At 51.6% G+C, this 22,480-nt stretch overlaps 2 protein-coding genes across 11 annotated transcripts in view; one reads left to right on the top strand and one right to left on the bottom strand.

Moving 5' to 3' along the window:
• The window catches only part of CHLSN (cholesin), a 164,307-nt gene that overhangs the window by 56,426 nt on the left and 85,401 nt on the right, over positions 1–22,480 (top strand). The window lies entirely within an intron of this gene.
• The window catches only part of LOC142463153 (G-protein coupled receptor 146), an 88,304-nt gene that overhangs the window by 8,390 nt on the left and 57,434 nt on the right, over positions 1–22,480 (bottom strand). For 5 of the 9 annotated variants that reach the window (XM_075565512.1, XM_075565514.1, XM_075565516.1 and 2 more), the window contains one exon: positions 17,171–21,024. The exons of 1 other annotated variant lie outside the window; for it this stretch is intronic. In XM_075565512.1, the coding sequence (XP_075421627.1) occupies positions 19,980–21,024 (1,045 nt within the window). In that variant the 3' untranslated portion in view covers positions 17,171–19,979. Of the gene's footprint in view, positions 1–1,257; positions 1,550–17,170; positions 21,025–22,480 lie in introns of those variants that run through there. 3 more of the 9 variants (XR_012787379.1, XR_012787380.1, XM_075565517.1) reach the window with 3 other exon arrangements.

Here is a 22,480-nt window from a genome sequence, read left to right as displayed (position 1 = left end):
TCTTGCACACAGATATATATAAAACTGCTATGGGTAAATGCGCCAGATTGGGTAAAGATGGGGTTAATTTTAATGTTTTTTTTGTGTTCACTGCAATTTTAAAAGGAAACAAAACCCCCAAAAACCACAGAACAAAATTGCAGCTACTCGCTGAGATACGCTTTCCAGGCCGGCTCTCACAAAGGCCCTATTCATGTTGTAAAACCGCCCTCCCCTTGCTTGGAAAGACTTAAGTTCCATTCATTTGAGTGGGGCCGATAACCTCCGTCAGAAGCTGAAAACACGTCTTTAACACCATATTGAACGGGGAACTTTGTGCCAGCGAGAGGCAGACATACCTAGAGTCAGTGCTGCATTATTACAATGCCTAAAGCGCGCACAAAGCTAGTTTGCAGGGCTGTAATGCAGTATATCATGTACACACACACACACACACACACACACACACACACACACACACACACACACACACACACACACACACACACACACACACACACACACACACACACACACACACACACACACACACACACACACACACACACACACACACACACACACACACACACACACACACACACACACACACACACACACACACACACACTTTAGTTTTGTAGCCATGTTGCCCATTTGGCAAATAGATGTCACTGGGGTGGCTAGTTTGCCTTTCTGTGGATCACTAGCTGTACATATAGGATGGGTTTCCCAATAGGAATTTAACTAAGGAAGAGCTAGGATATATGTTACTGTTTCAACCTAATCTGCAATGTAACTATATACGCCAGAACGCCCGGTGAGTTCCTGCTGGTTCGGTGTGTCGGTGCTGCGTAGTGTCTCGTCTGCAGCAGTAGTGTTTGTGGCGCACAGCATTGCCGTCAAATACAGCACTAAATGGGTTAAACCTAAAGCGCTGTTTGACATAATATGCAGACGTTTGGATATTTCGGGTCTTCCTTCGGCGCCTGGCAGACGTTATCCACCCGCGCTAAGAAAGAAGCATGCAGTTACCATTACTCCGTGCCGCTGGCGTCGTCCCCATCTGTTGGCAAACAGGCGTCTCGTTTCTAGATCCAAGGGGCTCTGGTAATGGGGCCTGAATAAACATTGTACATTTGTGCACAAGCCCCTGTGAAATGGACTAGGTTTTGAAGGGAAGCCGATATGTCTTATTAATGTGAAGCCATATTAATATTCAATGTGCGGCTTTCTCTATGGGACGTGCACGATCTCTGTGCGAACGAAGACGCTTACCTTGTTAAAGTGGCCTCTTGCCGCTTTGGTTGCGAGAGAGAGTAGATTTCAGTCCACGCTCCGTCCTGTGAGCATTTTGCAGCCTCCGTGCTGCTGGATATCAGAGCAGCGCGGCTGCAGGAATGTGCGGTCCTCGGGCAGAGCAGGAAGTTTCATGTCATCTCAACGGTTCAGGTTACTTTTTTAGCAGGCGCCTGCTTTTTAATCATGTGACTTTATAAATGCAGGGAACGGAACCCAAAAACAAAAATGTTACTATGCCCAGAAACCCTCCTCTTCCAAAAGTTTCCTTAACCCATTTCTTCCCAGTTACGCCGTGTGAGGCGGACGGCTGGCAGCGAAACGGTTCTCTTTATCCTGTAGTAATGTGGGCATGGCTTGTATATTATATGTAGTACACAGATATAGAAACACACCAGGATGGAACAGGGACGATGGCCGTGCAGGACAGGGACGATGGCCGTGCAGGACAGGGACGATGGCCGTGCAGGACAGGGACGATGGCCGTGCAGGACAGGGACGATGGCCGTGCAGGACAGGGACGATGGCCGTGCAGGACAGGGACGATGGCCGTGCAGGACAGGGACGATGGCCGTGCAGGACAGGGACGATGGCCGTGCAGGACAGGGACGATGGCCGTGCAGGACAGGGACGATGGCCGTGCAGGACAGGGACGATGAGCAATGAGATTCAAATACAAGTGTCTTCTCCAAATAAAATACAAATTCATTGTATATGTATGTATGTATGTATGTCTTTATTTGTATAGCGCCATAAAATGTACATAGCGCTTCACAGTAGTAATAAATAACATAATATAAATAACAGATCATGGGAATAAGTGCTTCAGACATACTGTAAAAGTAACATTAAGGAAGGAGTCCCTGCTCCGAGGAGCTTACAATCTAATTGGTAGGTAGGGAGAACGTACAGAGACAGTAGGAGGGAATACTAGTAAGTGCGTCTGCAGGGGGCCAAGCTTTGTGTCATGTGTCCATGATTATCCAGTGCTACTCATATGCTTCTTTAAGCAGATGTGTCTTAAGGTGGGTCTTAAAGGTGGATAGCGAGGGGGCTAGTCGGGTATTGAGGGGAAGGGCATTCCAGAGGTGTGGGGCAGAAAGTGAGAAAGGTTTAAGGCGGGAGAGAGCTTTAGATACAAAGGGGGTAGTAAGAAGACTTCCTTGAGAAGAACGCAAGAGTCGTGATGGTGCATAGCGAGAAATTAGGGCTGAGATGTAATGAGGGGCAGAAGAATGTAAAGCTTTAAAAGTGAGCAGTAGAATTGAGTGTGAGATACGCGATTTAATCGGAAGCCAGGAGAGGGATTTCAGCAGGGGAGACGCTGAGACAGATTTAGGAAAGAGTAGAGTGATTCTGGCAGCAGTGTTTAGGATAGATTGTAGGGGAGACAGGTGAGAGGTAGGAAGGCCGGACAGCAGGAGGTTGCAGTAATCGAGACGTGAGAGAATGAGTGCCTGAGTCAGAGTTTTGGCAGTTGAGTAACAGAGGAAAGGGCGTATCTTTGTGATATTGCGGAGGAAAAAGCGACAAGTTTTAGAAACGTTTTGAATATGAGAGGAGAATAAGAGAGAGGAATCAAGTGTGACCCCTAGGCAGCGTGCTTGGGCTACTGGGTGAATGATCGTATTTCCAATAGCAATGTGGAAGGAGGTAGTAGGGCCAGGTTTGGGAGGTAGTATAAGGAGCTCTGTTTTTGCCATGTTAAGTTTCAGTCGGCGGATGGCCATCCAGGATGATATTCCAGAGAGGCATTCAGAAACTTTGGTCTGTATAGCAGGTGTAAGGTCAGGGGTTGAAAGGTAAATTTGTGTGTCGTCAGCATAGAGGTGATATTTAAACCCAAAAGATGTGATTAGGTCACCTAGAGAGAGTGTGTAGAGAGAAAAGAGAAGGGGTCCCAGGACAGAGCCCTGGGGTACCCCCACAGAGAGATCAATAGAGGAGGAGGAGGTGTTAGCAAAAGAGACACTGAAGGTACGATGGGAGAGGTAAGAGGAGATCCAGGATAAAGCTTTGTTCCGAATACCAAGAGTATGGAGAATGTGAAGGAGAAGAGGGTGGTCCACGGTGTCGAATGCTGCAGAGAGGTCGAGTAATATGAGCAGAGTGTAATGACCTCTGTCTTTGGCAGCGTGGAGGTCGTCAGTTATTTTAGTGAGGGCTGTTTCAGTAGAGTGAGCAGTGCGGAAGCCAGATTGTAGAGGGTCTAGTACAGAATAGGTGTTGAGAAAGTGTAGCAATCGAGAGAATACAAGACGTTCAAGGAGTTTGGAGGCAAAAGGCAGGAGGGAGACAGGTCGATAGTTAGAAGGACAGGTAGGGTCAAGCTTGCTGTTTTTGAGTAATGGTATAACGGTTGCATGCTTGAAGGATGAAGAAAAGATACCAGAGTAGAGGGAAGAGTTATATTGTGTTAAAGGACAGCTAAACAATGCATTTTATAATTGCTTAGATAATCTCATAGACCAGGGGTCTCGAAACTACGGCCCCGGGGCACATCAAGCCCCCCACAAGATTTTATCCGGCACACAGCAACTTGAAGTGTGTGTGTGTGTGTGTGTGTGTGTGTGTGTGTGTGTGTGTGTATATGTATCAGTACCGTGTTAGCCGAGCTTCAATAATCAAAAAATAAATAGACGATACCGTTCTGTGGCTAACGAAATGCTTTTATTTGTGCGAGCTTTCGAGATACACTGATCTCTTCTTCCGGCGATGTTACAATGGATAAAGCAAGCAAAAGTTATACTTAAAAACAGTGTCTATTGGAATGTTGTCTGTGCTGGTCCTTCCCCCGGTGTGGATGTGTTTTATGGCTGGAGGTGTCAAAAGGTTCCTGAAAGCAAGTGATGAAAGAGTGTGTATGTGTATCAGTGTGAATATTAATGATATTTATATATTTGCTCATTATATATCATTTCTCAGTGTAAGCACGGCATCCTTTCTTTGTAATTGTCACATTTCTCTTTCGTTCTTAATCATATCATGCTGATTACCCCAACGAGAGTCAAATAAAACATATTCATTCATTTATAAAATATATAAAAATGATAAAATTATATTTTTTTCTTTGGCCCGTGAAAATGTGTAGAATATCCGATGTGTCCCTTGTACTGAAAAGTTTGGAGCCCACGGATATGGCCCAACAAAGTAGGGTAATTGCACGCAGTATTGAGTGGACCATGCTATTAACCCCCCAGCAGTCTCTGAAAGGGCAATACATCTGGTTGCTCTATTCCTCTGATGGGTTCCCAGTGTGACCTGGCCCGGCTTGGGTGACACAGTTCTGTTGTATGTATTCAGCATGTGCTTGGTTGGGTATGGGACCGGCATCAATACGTGCTGGCTGCTCGTACTGCGAGGGATAATGAGCAAAGGGAAGGCACATTTTAGTTTTGATCTTTTATGTTGCCACTTTGTTTTATTTGCTCGCACAAAATGATACAGCGGGGAAATGTTAAACCCCTCTTTCTGTGTACAGGGGGACGCTGTGTACTGGGTGACGCTGGATAAACCGCGTCATTCTGCCAACAAACGCAATGTTTGCATGAAGTCTGTGGGAGTTATTCTGTATCTGCTGAAAATCCTCAAACGGTAATGGGGGTGTTTCAGCCAAGGAGTGCCTGACCGGTATAGAGGTGTGTGTGTGTGTGTGTGTGTGTGTGTGTGTGTGTCTATGTATCTCCCTCATTGGTGGACCACGTAGAGGAAACGTGGTCTCTCTTGATGATTAGTGGTAATTGGAGGGCAGGTGCGGTGACAAAAGCCGATATTAACAGGAGCAAGCAATCAAACTGACCCATCAACCCCAAAATTGGGTTCCTTGTTCATTACCTTCTCTTGAATTCGACTGAATCGGAGCGTTCAGTCTCCCACCCACTTCAAATCTGTTCCATAGACGCACGTATTCCCGGAGTAATGTTACCAGAATTATAACCATGAGTGTTATTAACCCCTTCTCTGCTGCAGAGAGCAGAAACTTACTGCAAAACAATGCGCTGCTAGGACCCTCTAGCACAGGTGGGTGGGGTTAAGGCGTCCCGCTCCTCTCACTCTTGGCTTACTCCGTCTTCTGTATCGGAGCAGCGCCCGGCACTAATATTACAACCGCAGAGCTCCAGTTTTGTTGGTTATAAACATTTCCAAGGTCACTAATAAGCTAGAAGTACTGGTACTTGTGTCCACATTGAATCCGTGAAAGTGGCTGCTAAAAATAATGACCCGGAGGTTGAAGCAAGGAAGCCCGGCTCAGCCCCGCGTGACCGTGGGCAAGTCACTTTATCTCGCTGTGCTGCGCGCCGCGCGCTCTTCTGTAATTGGGAAGCTTGTTCAGTCTCATTGGGAGCAAAGCGCTATATGAAATAAAGTAATTATTCTAAATGTCACTGCTGTTATTTCAATTGTGGCCTTTATATAGGACTGCGGCCTTTATATAGGACTGCGGCCTTTATATAGGACTGCGGCCTTTATATAGGACTGCGGCCTTTATATAGGACTGCGGCCTTTATATAGGACTGCGGCCTTTATATAGGACTGCGGCCTTTATATAGGACTGCGGCCTTTATATAGGACTGCGGCCTAGAGGACTGCGGCTTTTATATAGGACTGCGGCCTAGAGGACTGCGGCGTTATATAGCTACTACCCGTAGTTGTAGCTGTGAGGGTGCCGCTTCCTCAGGATTAGCGCTGCGTTTGTGTCTTTGTGACTTCTCATTTTTATTACTGTGACCAGTTTGCAAAATCCAAAGTGAAAATGTACAATAACCTATCGCGCATTTACCGCGTCTTTATTGTGTGGTCGTATTTATCGCGTGGTTATCGCATGTTCGTGTTTATCGCATGTTCGTGTTTATCGCATGTTCGTGTTTATCGCGTGTTTATCGCGTATTTAAGGCATGTTTGCAGCCCTAGTGAAAGGGTCAGACTACGTTTTTCCCTTTGCTAGCGGAGCCCTCTATACTGGGGGGTCTCCGAGCTCGGACACGCTCTGTGCTGTTACTGGGGGGTCTCCGAGCTCGGACATGCTCTGTGCTGTTACTGGGGGGGTCTCTGAGTTCGGACACGCTCTGTGCTGTTACTGGGGGGTCTCCGAGCTCGGACATGCTCTGTGCTGTTACTGGGGGGTCTCCGAGCTCGGACATGCTCTGTGCTGTTACTGGGGGGGGGTCTGCGAGCTCGGACATGCTCTGTGCTGTTACTGGGGGGGGTCTCCGAGCTCGGACATGCTCTGTGCTGTTACTGGGGGGATCTGCGAGCTCGGACATGCTCTGTGCTGTTACTGGGGGTCTCCGAGCTCGGACATGCTCTGTGCTGTTACTGGGGGGGGGTCTCCGAGCTCGGACATGCTCTGTGCTGTTGATAATCTCGCTCTGAGACATGCGGGGGTGGGGGGGGGGGGGGGGGGGGGGGAGGGGGGCGAGTCTTTTGTTTTCCCTTTAATTTCATAGAACTGGAAAGTAGGACTGAAACCATTTAACAGCGTTCTCTTTCATCTCGTCACAAGGCTTGACCATATTACTGAGGTTTAATCATACGACTGTTTGTGATGATACACTGTGTGTATGTGTATGTATGTGTGTATATATCTATACATCTATACATACTGTGTGCAGTATAATTGAACTCACACGTTTGGAATATAATTGGTAGACAGATGGTATCATATCACTGCAATATAAAACAGTGATAACTTGCGCTTATCGCAGGAGCGCAGATCCCTACCTTAAATGTCTCTGTAGTCACAGTAACAATATGGGGTCGCTTCAATAAACTTTTTCAATTGGGTCGCAGCCGATCCGCCTTTGTTTTTATCCCATTGAATGTCAGAGGGTCCGCAGCATATTGGCACTCAAAGGGTTTAACTCTTTCCTGCCTGTAAGCCTTTCCTGCGGGATATCCCATGGCTGTATGATGTGCGCTTGTGTCCTGTTGCGGTTTGTGGAAGCGTTTTCTCGGGACGCAGGAATGTTCTGTTATTCATGTAAACGCTTGTTTATTTGCACACAAGCTCAGCGGGATATTAGAAGAACAATCTCCTCTCCAACCTTTGCATGAGAAAACAAAATAAAACCATTTACTGGTGTAGTTGTAAGTGTGTCTGCCCCTCTAGGGGGGAAAAATGGCCGTTCAAATCTCCCATGTCACATGGGCCAATTGGAAACCACAATGTCAAAAACTAGGAAGTGATGCTGCTAACATCAGCGGTTAATATCTTGGGAACCTGTGAGCCTGCGGTTCTGATAAGGTTACATTTTATTTCTGCTCTTTTCAGAACGTTTAGTGTACGATCGTTATCTCTGACCTGATAAAGGACTTGGCAATGTAAAATGTAGCTAGTCTGACGTGTGCACAGTATGAGAGAAATGTGGCAGGCGTAAGCTTATAGGGATCCATGTTAAAATGGGCAAGGCGCAAAGCGTGGCGCATCGAGTGCTCATTTCCATGTCATTACCCAGAATTCCTGGCTGCAGTGGAATTAAGAGATGGTCTCACAAGTTGGAAAATTAGATCAATGTTTTCCATGATGTGTCCGAGTGTTATTGTGTGCAGGGTTATAATGTTGGTATTTTTCTTTGTTTTTCTAGTGTTTAGAGATATGATATCCCTGATATCTAGAATCTGAGGTTACCATGGTTACGTTTAGGCTGCTCCGGGGAGAGCTCCATTTTAACCTCCCAGACGCTTTAATATTTCAAATGCTTATATCTCCTGAAAAGAGCATCAGATTAAAATAATAAGAACCGCGTTGGAAAGGGCGAGAAGAAATCTCTTAAAGCAAGATTAAAATGTTAATGAAAAAAAATAATGATCAGTGCTGACTGCAGCTTAAGCCTCGCTGAACTGAAGTGGATTATTATGATTTGCGGCCCAGTATTTGATCCGTTTAGTTCACATTGCGTGTTTTGGGAAGTTGGTATTCACAGCCGCAGTTTCAGATCTCGGCTCACCCAGGAATGACAGAAGTGTTCATGTAACACTTCCCACAGCTTCTGCTCCGAGGACTGTCACACTTTGAGCACATGGTATACAGATACCCCACAGTCAAAAATGCACACGCTGAGTGTGCAAATGAAAGGTGGCGGACTGGACGTAGTGGTGCAAAACCCATGAGCGGTTGCTACATTGTCACAGGCTGCTCAGTAGGAAGCATAAACAAGGAAGAGAAAGTATGTCTGAGGCAGAACCGTATACAGAAACTGATATTTATCCAGTTGTTGGTGATGTATGTTAGGATAATCTCCCCAGGTTATTAGCGATTGTAGTTCTTCTTCTTGTATTGCTTTGGTCAGCAGGTGGGACTGCAGCATGAATTCCCAGCTGCTATCTCTAGGGTGGCCACATGGGGGCGATATTGAACACAGTTCACATGGCAGCTGATGTGTATTTTTCTTTAAGATCCTATTGTTGGGACAATAAAAGGCATCAAACTGCGCCCATCTGAGGACACAGACTGACGGGGATCATTAGGGATCATTAGGGATCATTAGGGATCGCTTAGTTCAAGGGATCACCACCTTTTTGAGCACGGGAACCCCTGGAGGAGCCTCGGGGGAACCCCTGCTCATCGGACCGCAGGCAACCCTCCTCACTCACATGCACCGCACTCACCCTCCTCACTCAAATGCACCGCACTCACCCTCCTCACTCACATGCACCGCACTCACCCTCCTCACTCACATGCACCGCACTCACCCTCCTCACTCAAATGCACCGCACTCACCCTCCTCTCACGCACCGCACTCGCCCTCCTCTCTCACATGCACCGCACTCGCCCTCCTCTCTCACACGCACCGCACTCGCCCTCCTCACTCACATGCACCGCACTCGCCCTCCTCACTCGCACGCACCGCGCTCTCCCTCCTTCCTCGCACGCACCGCGCTCTCCCTCCTTCCTCGCACGCACCGCGCTCTCCCTCCTCACTCGCTCGCACCGCGCTCTCACTCGCACGCACCGCGCTCTCCCTCCTCACTCGCAAGCACCGCGCTCTTGCCCACTTCTCGTGCGTGATTGTAGTTCTTCTTCTTGTATTGCTTTGGTCAGCAGGTGGGACTGCAGCATGAATTCCCAGCTGCTATCTCTAGGGTGGCCACATGGGGGCGATATTGAACACAGTTCACATGGCAGCTGATGTGTATTTTTCTTTAAGATCCTATTGTTGGGACAATAAAAGGCATCAAACTGCTCCCATCTGAGGACACCGACTGACGGGGATCATTAGGGATCATTAGGGATCATTAGGGATCGCTTAGTTCAAGGGATCACCACCTTTTTGAGCACGGGAACCCCTGGAGGAGCCTCGGGGGAACCCCTGCTCATCGGACCGCAGGCAACCCTCCTCACTCACATGCACCGCACTCACCCTCCTCACTCAAATGCACCGCACTCACCCTCCTCACTCACATGCACCGCACTCACCCTCCTCACTCACATGCACCGCACTCACCCTCCTCACTCAAATGCACCGCACTCACCCTCCTCTCACGCACCGCACTCGCCCTCCTCTCTCACATGCACCGCACTCGCCCTCCTCTCTCACACGCACCGCACTCGCCCTCCTCACTCACATGCACCGCACTCGCCCTCCTCACTCGCACGCACCGCGCTCTCCCTCCTTCCTCGCACGCACCGCGCTCTCCCTCCTTCCTCGCACGCACCGCGCTCTCCCTCCTCACTCGCTCGCACCGCGCTCTCACTCGCACGCACCGCGCTCTCCCTCCTCTCCCTCCTCACTCGCAAGCACCGCGCTCTTGCCCACTTCTCGTGCGTGATTGTAGTTCTTCTTCTTGTATTGCTTTGGTCAGCAGGTGGGACTGCAGCATGAATTCCCAGCTGCTATCTCTAGGGTGGCCACATGGGGGCGATATTGAACACAGTTCACATGGCAGCTGATGTGTATTTTTCTTTAAGATCCTATTGTTGGGACAATAAAAGGCATCAAACTGCTCCCATCTGAGGACACCGACTGACGGGGATCATTAGGGATCATTAGGGATCATTAGGGATCGCTTAGTTCAAGGGATCACCACCTTTTTGAGCACGGGAACCCCTGGAGGAGCCTCGGGGGAACCCCTGCTCATCGGACCGCAGGCAACCCTCCTCACTCACATGCACCGCACTCACCCTCCTCACTCAAATGCACCGCACTCACCCTCCTCACTCACATGCACCGCACTCACCCTCCTCACTCACATGCACCGCACTCACCCTCCTCACTCACATGCACCGCACTCACCCTCCTCTCTCACGTACCGCACTCACCCTCCTCACTCAAATGCACCGCACTCACCCTCCTCACTCACATGCACCGCAGGCAACCCTCCTCACTCACATGCACCGCACTCACCCTCCTCACTCAAATGCACCGCACTCACCCTCCTCACTCACATGCACCACACTCACCCTCCTCACTCACATGCACCGCACTCACCCTCCTCACTCAAATGCACCGCACTCACCCTCCTCTCTCACGCACCGCACTCACCCTCCTCTCTCACATGCACCGCACTCACCCTCCTCTCTCACATGCACCGCACTCACCCTCCTCTCTCACGCACCGCACTCACCCTCCTCTCTCACGCAATGCACTCACCCTCCTCTCTCACGCAATGCACTCACCCTCCTCACTCACATGCACCACACTCATCCTCCTCACTCACATGCACCGCACTCACCCTCCCTCACTCACATGCACCGCACTCACCCTCCTCTCTCGCATGCACTGCACTCACCCTCCTCTCTCACATGCACTGCACTCACCCTCCTCTCTCACGCAATGCACTCACCCTCCTCACTCACATGCACCACACTCATCCTCCTCACTCACATGCACCGCACTCACCCTCACTCACATGCACTGCACTCACCCTCCTCACATGCACTGCACTCACCCTCTTCTCTCACGCAACGCACTAACCCTCCTCTCTCACGCAACGCACTCACCCTCCTCTCATATGCACCGCACTCACCCTCCTCTCTCACGCACCGCACAAACCCTCCTCTCTCACGCACCGCACAAACCCTCCTCACTCACATGCACCGCACTCACCCTCCTCTCTCACGCAATGCACTCACCCTCCTCACTCACATGCACCGCACTCACCCTCCTCTCTCACATGCACCGCACTCACCCTCCTCTCACGCACCGCACTCACCCTCCTCTCTCACGCACCACACTCACCCTCCTCTCACACACCGCACTCACCCTCCTCTCACGCACCGCACTCACCCTCCTCTCACGCACCGCACTCACCCTCCTCTCTCACGCACCGCACTCACCCTCCTCTCACGCACTGCACTCACCCTCACTCACATGCACCGCACTCACCCTCTCTCACATGCACCGCACTCTCCCTCCTCTCTCACATGCACCGCACTCACCCTCTCTCACACGCACCGCGCTCTCCCTCCTCTCTCACACGCACCGCACTCACCCTCCTCTCTCACGCACCGCACTCACCCTCTTCTCTCACGCACCGCACTAACCCTCCTCTCTCACGCAACGCACTAACCCTCCTCACTCACATGCACCGCACTCACCCTCCTCACTCACATGCACCGCACTCACCCTCCTCTCTCACGCACTGCACTCACCCTCCTCTCTCACGCACCGCACTCGCCCTCCTCTCTCACGCACCGCACTCACCCTCCTCTCTCTCACGCACCGCACTCACCCTCACTCACATGCACCGCACTCACCCTCACTCACATGCACCGCACTCTCCCTCCTCTCTCACATGCACCGCACTCACCCTCCTCTCTCGTACGCACCGCACTCTCCCTCCTCTCTCGCACGCACCGCACTCTCCCTCCTCTCTCACATGCACCGCACTCTCCCTCCTCTCTCACATGCACCGCACTCACCCTCCTCTCTCACGCACCGCACTCACCCTCCTCTCTCACATGCACCGCACTCTCCCTCCTCTCTCACATGCACCGCACTCACCCTCCTCTCTCACATGCACCGCACTCACCCTCCTCTCTCACGCACCGCACTCACCCTCCTCTCTCGCACGCACCGCACTCACCCCCTCTCACACGCACTGCACTCTCCCTCCTCTCTCACGCACCGCACTCGCCCTCCTCTCTCACATGCACTGCACTCACCCTCCTCTCTCACGCACCGCACTCACCCTCCTCTCTCACACACTGCACTCACCCTCCTCTCTCACATGCACCGCACTCACCCTCCTCTCTCACATGCACCGCACTCACCCTCCTCTCTCACATGCACCGCACTCACCCTCCTCTCTCACATGCACCGCACTCACCCTCCTCTCTCACATGCACCGCACTCACCCTCCTCTCTCACATGCACCGCACTCACCCTCCTCTCTCACATGCACCGCACTCACCCTCCTCTCTCACATGCACCGCACTCACCCTCCTCTCTCACATGCACCGCACTCACCCTCCTCTCTCACATGCACCGCACTCACCCTCCTCTCTCACATGCACCGCACTCATCCTCCTCTCTCACATGCACCGCACTCACCCTCCTCTCTCACATGCACCGCACTCACCCTTCTCTCTCACATGCACCGCACTCACCCTCCTCTCTCACATGCACCGCACTCACCCTCCTCTCTCACATGCACCGCACTCTCCCTCCTCTCTCACATGCACTGCACTCACCCTCCTCTCTCACGCACCGCACTCGCCCTCCTCTCTCACATGCACCGCACTCGCCCTCCTCTCTCACACGCACCGCACTCGCCCTCCTCACTCACATGCACCGCACTCGCCCTCCTCACTCGCACGCACCGCGCTCTCCCTCCTTCCTCGCACGCACCGCGCTCTCCCTCCTTCCTCGCACGCACCGCGCTCTCCCTCCTCACTCGCTCGCATCGCGCTCTCACTCGCACGCACCGCACTCACCCTCCTCTCTCACATGCACCGCACTCACCCTCCTCTCACATGCACCGCACTCATCCTCCTCTCTCACATGCACCGCACTCACCCTCCTCTCTCACATGCACCGCACTCACCCTCCTCTCTCACATGCACCGCACTCACCCTCCTCTCTCACGCACCGCACTCGCCCTCCTCTCTCACATGCACCGCACTCGCCCTCCTCTCTCACACGCACCGCACTCGCCCTCCTCACTCACATGCACCGCACTCGCCCTCCTCACTCGCACGCACCGCGCTCTCCCTCCTTCCTCGCACGCACCGCGCTCTCCCTCCTTCCTCGCACGCACCGCGCTCTCCCTCCTCACTCGCTCGCACCGCGCTCTCACTCGCACGCACCGCGCTCTCCCTCCTCACTCGCAAGCACCGCGCTCTTGCCCACTTCTCGTGCGTGATTGTAGTTCTTCTTCTTGTATTGCTTTGGTCAGCAGGTGGGACTGCAGCATGAATTCCCAGCTGCTATCTCTAGGGTGGCCACATGGGGGCGATATTGAACACAGTTCACATGGCAGCTGATGTGTATTTTTCTTTAAGATCCTATTGTTGGGACAATAAAAGGCATCAAACTGCTCCCATCTGAGGACACCGACTGACGGGGATCATTAGGGATCATTAGGGATCATTAGGGATCATTAGGGATCGCTTAGTTCAAGGGATCACCACCTTTTTGAGCACGGGAACCCCTGGAGGAGCCTCGGGGGAACCCCTGCTCATCGGACCGCAGGCAACCCTCCTCACTCACATGCACCGCACTCACCCTCCTCACTCAAATGCACCGCACTCACCCTCCTCACTCACATGCACCGCACTCACCCTCCTCACTCACATGCACCGCACTCGCCCTCCTCTCTCACACGCACCGCACTCGCCCTCCTCACTCACATGCACCGCACTCGCCCTCCTCACTCGCACGCACCGCGCTCTCCCTCCTTCCTCGCACGCACCGCGCTCTCCCTCCTTCCTCGCACGCACCGCGCTCTCCCTCCTCACTCGCTCGCATCGCGCTCTCACTCGCACGCACCGCGCTCTCCCTCCTCTCTCACATGCACCGCACTCACCCTCCTCTCTCACATGCACCGCACTCACCCTCCTCTCACATGCACCGCACTCATCCTCCTCTCTCACATGCACCGCACTCACCCTCCTCTCTCACATGCACCGCACTCACCCTCCTCTCTCACATGCACCGCACTCACCCTCCTCTCTCACATGCACCGCACTCTCCCTCCTCTCTCACATGCACTGCACTCACCCTCCTCTCTCACGCACCGCACTCGCCCTCCTCTCTCACATGCACCGCACTCGCCCTCCTCTCTCACACGCACCGCACTCGCCCTCCTCACTCACATGCACCGCACTCGCCCTCCTCACTCGCACGCACCGCGCTCTCCCTCCTTCCTCGCACGCACCGCGCTCTCCCTCCTTCCTCGCACGCACCGCGCTCTCCCTCCTCACTCGCTCGCACCGCGCTCTCACTCGCACGCACCGCGCTCTCCCTCCTCACTCGCAAGCACCGCGCTCTTGCCCACTTCTCGTGCGTGATTGTAGTTCTTCTTCTTGTATTGCTTTGGTCAGCAGGTGGGACTGCAGCATGAATTCCCAGCTGCTATCTCTAGGGTGGCCACATGGGGGCGATATTGAACACAGTTCACATGGCAGCTGATGTGTATTTTTCTTTAAGATCCTATTGTTGGGACAATAAAAGGCATCAAACTGCTCCCATCTGAGGACACCGACTGACGGGGATCATTAGGGATCATTAGGGATCGCTTAGTTCAAGGGATCACCACCTTTTTGAGCACGGGAACCCCTGGAGGAGCCTCGGGGGAACCCCTGCTCATCGGACCGCAGGCAACCCTCCTCACTCACATGCACCGCACTCACCCTCCTCACTCAAATGCACCGCACTCACCCTCCTCACTCACATGCACCGCACTCACCCTCCTCTCTCACACGCACCGCACTCACCCTCCTCACTCACATGCACCGCACTCACCCTCCTCACTCAAATGCACCGCACTCACCCTCCTCACTCACATGCACCGCACTCACCCTCCTCACTCACATGCACCGCACTCACCCTCCTCACTCAAATGCACCGCACTCACCCTCCTCTCACGCACCGCACTCGCCCTCCTCTCTCACATGCACCGCACTCGCCCTCCTCTCTCACACGCACCGCACTCGCCCTCCTCACTCACATGCACCGCACTCGCCCTCCTCACTCGCACGCACCGCGCTCTCCCTCCTTCGCACGCACCGCGCTCTCCCTCCTTCGCACGCACCGCGCTCTCCCTCCTCACTCGCTCGCACCGCGCTCTCACTCGCACGCACCGCGCTCTCCCTCCTCACTCGCAAGCACCGCGCTCTTGCCCACTTCTCGTGCGTGATTGTAGTTCTTCTTCTTGTATTGCTTTGGTCAGCAGGTGGGACTGCAGCATGAATTCCCAGCTGCTATCTCTAGGGTGGCCACATGGGGGCGATATTGAACACAGTTCACATGGCAGCTGATGTGTATTTTTCTTTAAGATCCTATTGTTGGGACAATAAAAGGCATCAAACTGCTCCCATCTGAGGACACCGACTGACGGGGATCATTAGGGATCATTAGGGATCGCTTAGTTCAAGGGTTCGCCACCCCCCTTCTCGCGCGCCCTGCCCCCCCCTTATCGCGCGCCCTGCGCCCCCTTCTCGCGCGCCCTGCGCCCCCTTCTCGCGCGCCCTATGCCCCCTTCTCGCGCACCCTGCCCCACCTTCTCGCGCGCCCTGCCCCCCCTTCTCGCGCACCCTGCCCCACCTTCTCGCGCACCCTGCCCCCCCTTCTCCCCTTCTCGCGCACCCTGCCCCCCCCTTCTCGTGCGCTCTTTGTGTCATTCCCCCCCCCTTCTCGCGCGCTCTGGGTGTCGATCCTACCCCCCCCCCTTCTCGCGCGCTCTGGGTGTCTTTTCTCCCCCCCCCACCATCTCGCGTGCTCTGGGTGTGTCCCCCCTCCCATCTCGCGCGCTCTGGGTGTGTCCCCCCTCCCATCTCGCGCGCTCTGGGTGTGTCCCCCCCATTCTCGCGTGCCCTCTGCCCCCACTAAACAATATCACGCAATGTGTCTTTTATAATGAACAAGAGACCCTGACCCCCCCTTCTCGCGCACCCTGCCCCCCTTCTCGCGCGCCCTGCCCCCCCTTCTCGCGCGCCCTGCCCCCCCCTTCTCGCGCGCCCTGCCCCCCCCTTCTCGCGCGCCCTGCCCCCCCCTTCTCGCGCGCCCTGCCCCCTTCTTCTCGCGCGCCCTGCCACTGTGGTGTGTTCCGCGGTGATTGGTTGTGAAGGCGTGACGCGCGGGGTGACGGGGCATCTCGTCGGTATATCCAGGAAGTAATCAGTAAGTGGATTACTCTGACAAAGCGCTGCACAGGCGTGGAACGCGTTGGAGGAACACTTGGCCCGCCTGTATGTTCCTGTGTATTTTCTCTTAAATGACCTTGTTTTATGGCACTTCATGGGGTTTAGTCCCCACTTTCTGCTGCGGTGCTCTTCTGGTTCCTTGGCTCCAGCAATGTGTCTTTAATATCCCGTTGGGGGATTACCGCGAGACTAGAACTCTAGCTAAATAATATCCGTGGCTGTGTTAAATCCATAGGAACCGTGAAAGGTTCAAATAGGTGGGAATTTACCCTCATGGGGAAAAGCCAGACATATTTAATCAAAGTATGGCAATTAAAAACCTTTATTACAGACCCTACGATTTGTGGCATAGTGTGACATTAACATTATTTTCCAGTTTTGCCTCAAAACCGCCATTAGAGAATTCTACATGGGTGTATGAAATGTAAGGATAAATTAGATTTAGGGCACTGCATTTCCTAGCGTTTCCCTCACGTTATGACCATAATGTCCCACAGGTGTGTGTGTGTGTGTGTGTTTTATAATGAATAAAATATTATACAGGTCGGTCTCATTGTCCGGAAGTCGGTCAGTGTAAAAATACAAATACACAGCAATGTTAGTTTATTGTTTTGACAAAATGATACATCAACATACAAAGAAGAGCGTCTAAATTCAGTGCTGACAAATATAATACTGTGTTAATCCCATTGCAGCCGGAGAGGCCTGCGAGACAGGGCAGCAAAGGGTTAAGAGCACGTGGACATTTCTGCCGAGACGCATTGAGACGCGCACAATGCGTCCCTGACGGGTGCGGCATTTCCGCGCAGTCTCTCATTCAGAACATAATTTAACAATATACAAGGATTCTGCGCATATTTTGTACATCAGTAGGTTTGTATTTATAAGCATATTACACTGAAATTCCTACGTCGGCGGCTAAATCCTTCATGTCGTATGTAAAACTCGCCGTCCCGTTCAAGGAAAGAAATGCCGATTTAAGTTTTGTTTTTGTAATAATGCCTTTTGTTTCTCCATGAAAAAAAAATATATATATATTTTATGGCGATTTCATATGTAGCTTAAGTCTTTGTTGGATGTATATGTGCGTGTGTACTGCAATAATGACCACGGGGGACGCACTTTGGAGGCGGTACAACTTGGTTTGCAGTGCAGAGAAGGCGAGGGTTCGATTACAGCCGCAGGATACAGTACACCAATGCTGCCCCGCTCAACTCCTTAAGCCCTCCCCCCCAACAGGTCAGGTTTTCAGGATATCCCTGCTTCAGCACAGGTGTCTCAATCAGTCCCTGCGTCAGCACAGGAGGCTGTCGAGCCACCTGTGCTGAAGCAGGGGATATCCTGAAAGCCTGACCTGTTGGACGGGCTTGAGGAGCGGAGTAGAGCGCCCCTGCTCTACATCATGAAATGTGTAAAGGCTGAAATCTAAATGACATTAATCGTAAAGCAGCGTTTAATATTCACTGATCTCCGAACACGAGTTCTCATGAACTTCCATCCCCCTAGTTTTGACACAGTTTTTGCCAAAATTTGAATTCGCAGCGAGAACAGCAATTTTGAATATTTGCAAAGTGGTTGGAGTTCGAAAAAATTAGTCACTAGGTTTTTTATTATTGGAAAATGGGGGGGGAAAATGGTGGAATTTGAGCATATTCGGGGGAACGACATTCTTAAAATCGTATCGCATTTCACGTGCCCGTCTCGACTCCCTGCTTTCACCTTGGTTGCCGCTGGTAATCCGTGAATTCCTATGGAAAGAAAATGCCATTTTTACATCCCTCCCAAAAATGAACAGAGGGTGTATCTCTACAGTGAAGCACAAGGGGGCTCATCTCCAATCCTCAAGCCCCCTCCCCCACCACCCCAACAGGTCAGGTTTTCAGGATATCCCTGCTTCAGCACAGGTGGCTCAATCAGTACCTGCTTCAGCACGGGGTGCAGTCTTCCATTGATCACTGATTGAGCCACCTGTGCTGAAGCAGGGATATCCTGGGAACCTGACCTGCTGGTGGCTCGTGAGGACCAGAGTTGGTCACCCGTGTGCTAATGCCACACAATTACAGGATACATCACAGTTTGTATATAGGCCTGTCACTGTATATAGGCCTGTCACTGTATATAGGCCTGTCACTGTATATAGGCCTGTCACTGCTTTCACTCTGAGTCAGAAAACTCGTCTGGTGCAAACTTCCCCGACCGATCATCCGAGTTAAATACCCACTTGCGGGGGGATTTTGGCTGCTCAGAATCTTTTTGGCAGTGAGAGTCTAGTTATAAAGTTATTCTGGGCCAGGCTTGCATAATAGCTAGTTTTGTGAGCCAGCTCATACCGAGGTATCATTAGGCAAACTCGCTGTTTGAAGCCGGAACGGATAAACCTTCTGATCTCCTCTTAATATTATTATCCAGGAACTGGGATGTTATTCCATGTCCTGAGAGACCCTCCTCTCCTTGCTCAGGAGCTTTGAAGCTCTATTCATTTCATTCACGTTACACTTGCAGCCGGTCAAAGGGGTTTCCCCCGAAACGTTGTGCATTTTAAATGTCCAAGTGGCGCCTCTTTCCTACAGTTCATGGATGAAGTGGATTCCCATCTCCTCTGCAAGCCCCTGCTCTGGACAACCATTTCACCAGCTCTGTGCCTCACCCCCGCCATGTTGCCACTATTATTTTGACAATGGCTCCACAGCATATCAAATAAGAGCCGTGGTGAGTAGAATGCAGGAGGGGAGTCACAATGGCACATGGAATTCTGGGTAGAAGAATCACACAGTTGCTTATAAAAACACAGGCTGTAATTTGCATCAAACACAAAGGCACTTAACCAGTAAGCTCGTTAACCAGTAAGCTCGTTATCGCACGTAAAGCCCCATTGACTTGGAGAGCGTTATAAACCTTTTACCCCTCTGTCTTCTAATCACGCCATGAAAATCTTACAGTAGTCTTTTTGGCAAGTGTTAAATGGATGGTGCTACAGTCCATCAATTACAAGGAACATCTTTAGCTTCCCACTGTTTTCATTGTGATTGAAAGTGGAATACTTTTTCTCTTGTATCAAAGTGCTCTGCAGTTATCTATGTCTAATATCCACAATGATATCTTGTGATTTTGCTTTTTAAACTCTTCGCTGCCGGAGGGATAGCAAAGCAATGCGTTGCAGTTCCCTTGGGCACCGTTAAGGGGTTAAACACATGTCAATCGAGATTGATCTTTATAACGGACCATGGTGATGCTACACATTAGGGTGACGTGCTGTCAGATAGTTGCAATGAGTTTTGCCAACGCTCAGAACAGATGCAGTAGCAGCCGCCCATTGTACGATGCACAATGTAAGGTTAGCATGATGACCCGCATGTCGGAGAACCAGATAACCGTAATGCCATCAGATGCGCCATCTCTAAGTCATAACCTGCTGGACCGCGGCGCGCTCATGGGCACAGCCTTGATTTCCACAGTGCAGTTTTTTAAGCAGCCGCTGTAATTTGCCGTCAAAGTTTTTGTTGATGTGCCGGTGTAATATTGGCATCACAAAGCTGCTGGAAAAGGCCAAGAAGTTGGCCAAGTCCTGGACGAAGTAAAATGTTCGCATGTAGTGCCAATCAGCCGACTTGACGCGTGCATCGGTAAAAGTGTTCACCACCAGGGTGATGTAGTAAGGCGTCCATAACACGAACTGCGTGCAAACCGTGGCAATTAAAAGCCGGTGAACGGACGGGTCCAGTCTCCCACTGTCTTGGTCAAGGGGCGTAACTTCTTTCCGGATCTGCAAAATGAGCACCAACGCATAAGCCACGGCAAGAACCGGGACCACATATCCAATCAGAATCATGATGGCATCGGCGGCCTCCCTGTTCTGCATCTTGGAGCACTCTATAATTTTGGTGGACACATGGTTGCAGATGTAGAAGAGGAGGGACGAGAAGCTGGTCAGCACCGCGCCTCCCCAGATAAACCCACACACGTGCTTTGTGTTGTAGACGCTCGACATGTACGTTCTTGGTAGGGCACATTCAATGTAGTAGTCCAGGCTGAGCAAAGTGGTGGAATACATGATCACCAAGGATGAAACATTGAATAAAATCAGCAAGGTGATGTAAACCTCATTGCCGAAACTCCAGAGGAACCACTTGGTGTACACTGGCCCTAGAAGGTATACAGGGGCCACCGCGTTGATGATGAGTCCAGCAATGGCAATGTTGACAAAGTAGACATCTGGCATAGTCATGGTCGCCTTGTTGTAAAGGTTGACCAGCACAAGCAGCACATTGTAACAGAGGCCGACTGGGAAGCAGATGATGAGGTAGAGTAGGGAGAAGATGGAAAGGACGAGGTGGAAGTCATGACACAGATCCTGCTCTTCGCTGGTTATGGTGTAATTCAAATCTTTGCAACTCCACATAATGATGCCACGGTCTGCTCCTAGTAGCTGGTCACCAGCTGAGCTGTGTGGGGAGAGATGATGAACATAAATTAGCAGAAAGCTACTGTACTGGAATAATCAGGGGATACAAACAGAACGCTTAGAGTATTAGTCCCTGTGATGCTGGCCCTTTGGGGTTAAAAAGAAACGCTTGAGCCGAGGTTGCACTCATCTGACCTCAGCAGCCTTTTCCTATTGTGATTTCAAGGTTGGCAGATTCAATTGTGCCGGTTTCCTGTGTCCGCTGATGAGTCATAGTTAATGGTTATTAATAATCATTACACAGGAAAACAGATCATGTCCAACACAGCAATATTTTCCGGTCACGTTAACTCGCAGTTCAATCATTTTCTTGGTAAATTGACCTGGTCGTTGCGCTACGATCTGCAGATCCGCAGCGCGCACAGTGCGGTAACATTAGAACGCATGCATGCTAAGGATTTGTTTAGCTAACATGTTACAGGTGGCGTGACGCTGCCCGGCTGATAACGGGCGACACATGGAAACAATCTGGTTTCTAACCTTCCCACTTTTTGACATAAACCCAAACAAAAGAAAAATTCCCTGAAATGTTTCTTCTCTTTTGACCTTCCTAAATGCCACATGTAATAGGCAAGTGTTCTATGCAGTGTCGCAGCGAGCTTAAAGCCGCGGAACGGGAAAATCTTCTTTAAAAAAAAACAGTTCTGTAGTATTACATAATACTGTCCGTATATAAAAAAATTTAAATTTTTTTTTTTACTCCTACCATTTAATTTTTTTTTTTTGTAACGTACATTCTTTGTTTGCTACACCAACCATTTAGAAAGTCATATCCACTTCCTCTTTTGTAAACAATGCTAACTAAATATGACAATATTATAAAATACTTTTACCAGGGAACTGTTCATACCGGCGTGCGGGAATAATACCGGCGTGCGGGAATAATACCGGCGTGCGGGAATAATACCGGCGTGCGGGAGTAATACCGGCGCGCGGGAATAATACCGGCGCGCGGGAATAATACCGGCGCGCGGGAATAATACCGGCGCGCGGGAATAGTACCGACGTGCGGGAGTAATACCGGCGTGCGGGAGTAATACCGGCGCGCGGGAATAATACCGGCGCGCGGGAATAGTACCGGCGCGCGGGAATAGTACCGGCGCGCGGGAATAGTACCGGCGCGCGGGAATAGTACCGGCGCGCGGGAGTAGTACCGGCGCGCGGGAGTAGTACCGGCGCGCGGGAATAGTACCGGCGCGCGGGAATAGTACCGGCGCGCGGGAGTAATACCGACGCGCGGGAGTAATACCGGCGCGCGGGAATAGTACCGGCGCGCGGGAATAGTACCGGCGCGCGAGAATAGTACCGGCGCGCGGGAATAGTACCGGCGCGCGCGGGAATAATACCGGCGCGCGGGAATAATCTCCCAAGGCTTTGGCTATTTTAAGTAATCCCACAAAAACTGTTGTTTTTTTTAATTACATTTACAAGTTTGT

The sequence above is a fragment of the Ascaphus truei genome, chromosome 11 (genome assembly GCF_040206685.1).
Source record: "Ascaphus truei isolate aAscTru1 chromosome 11, aAscTru1.hap1, whole genome shotgun sequence".
In the NCBI taxonomy this organism is placed as follows: Eukaryota; Metazoa; Chordata; class Amphibia; order Anura; family Ascaphidae; genus Ascaphus; species Ascaphus truei.
This window is presented reverse-complemented; position numbering and strand designations above follow the sequence as displayed.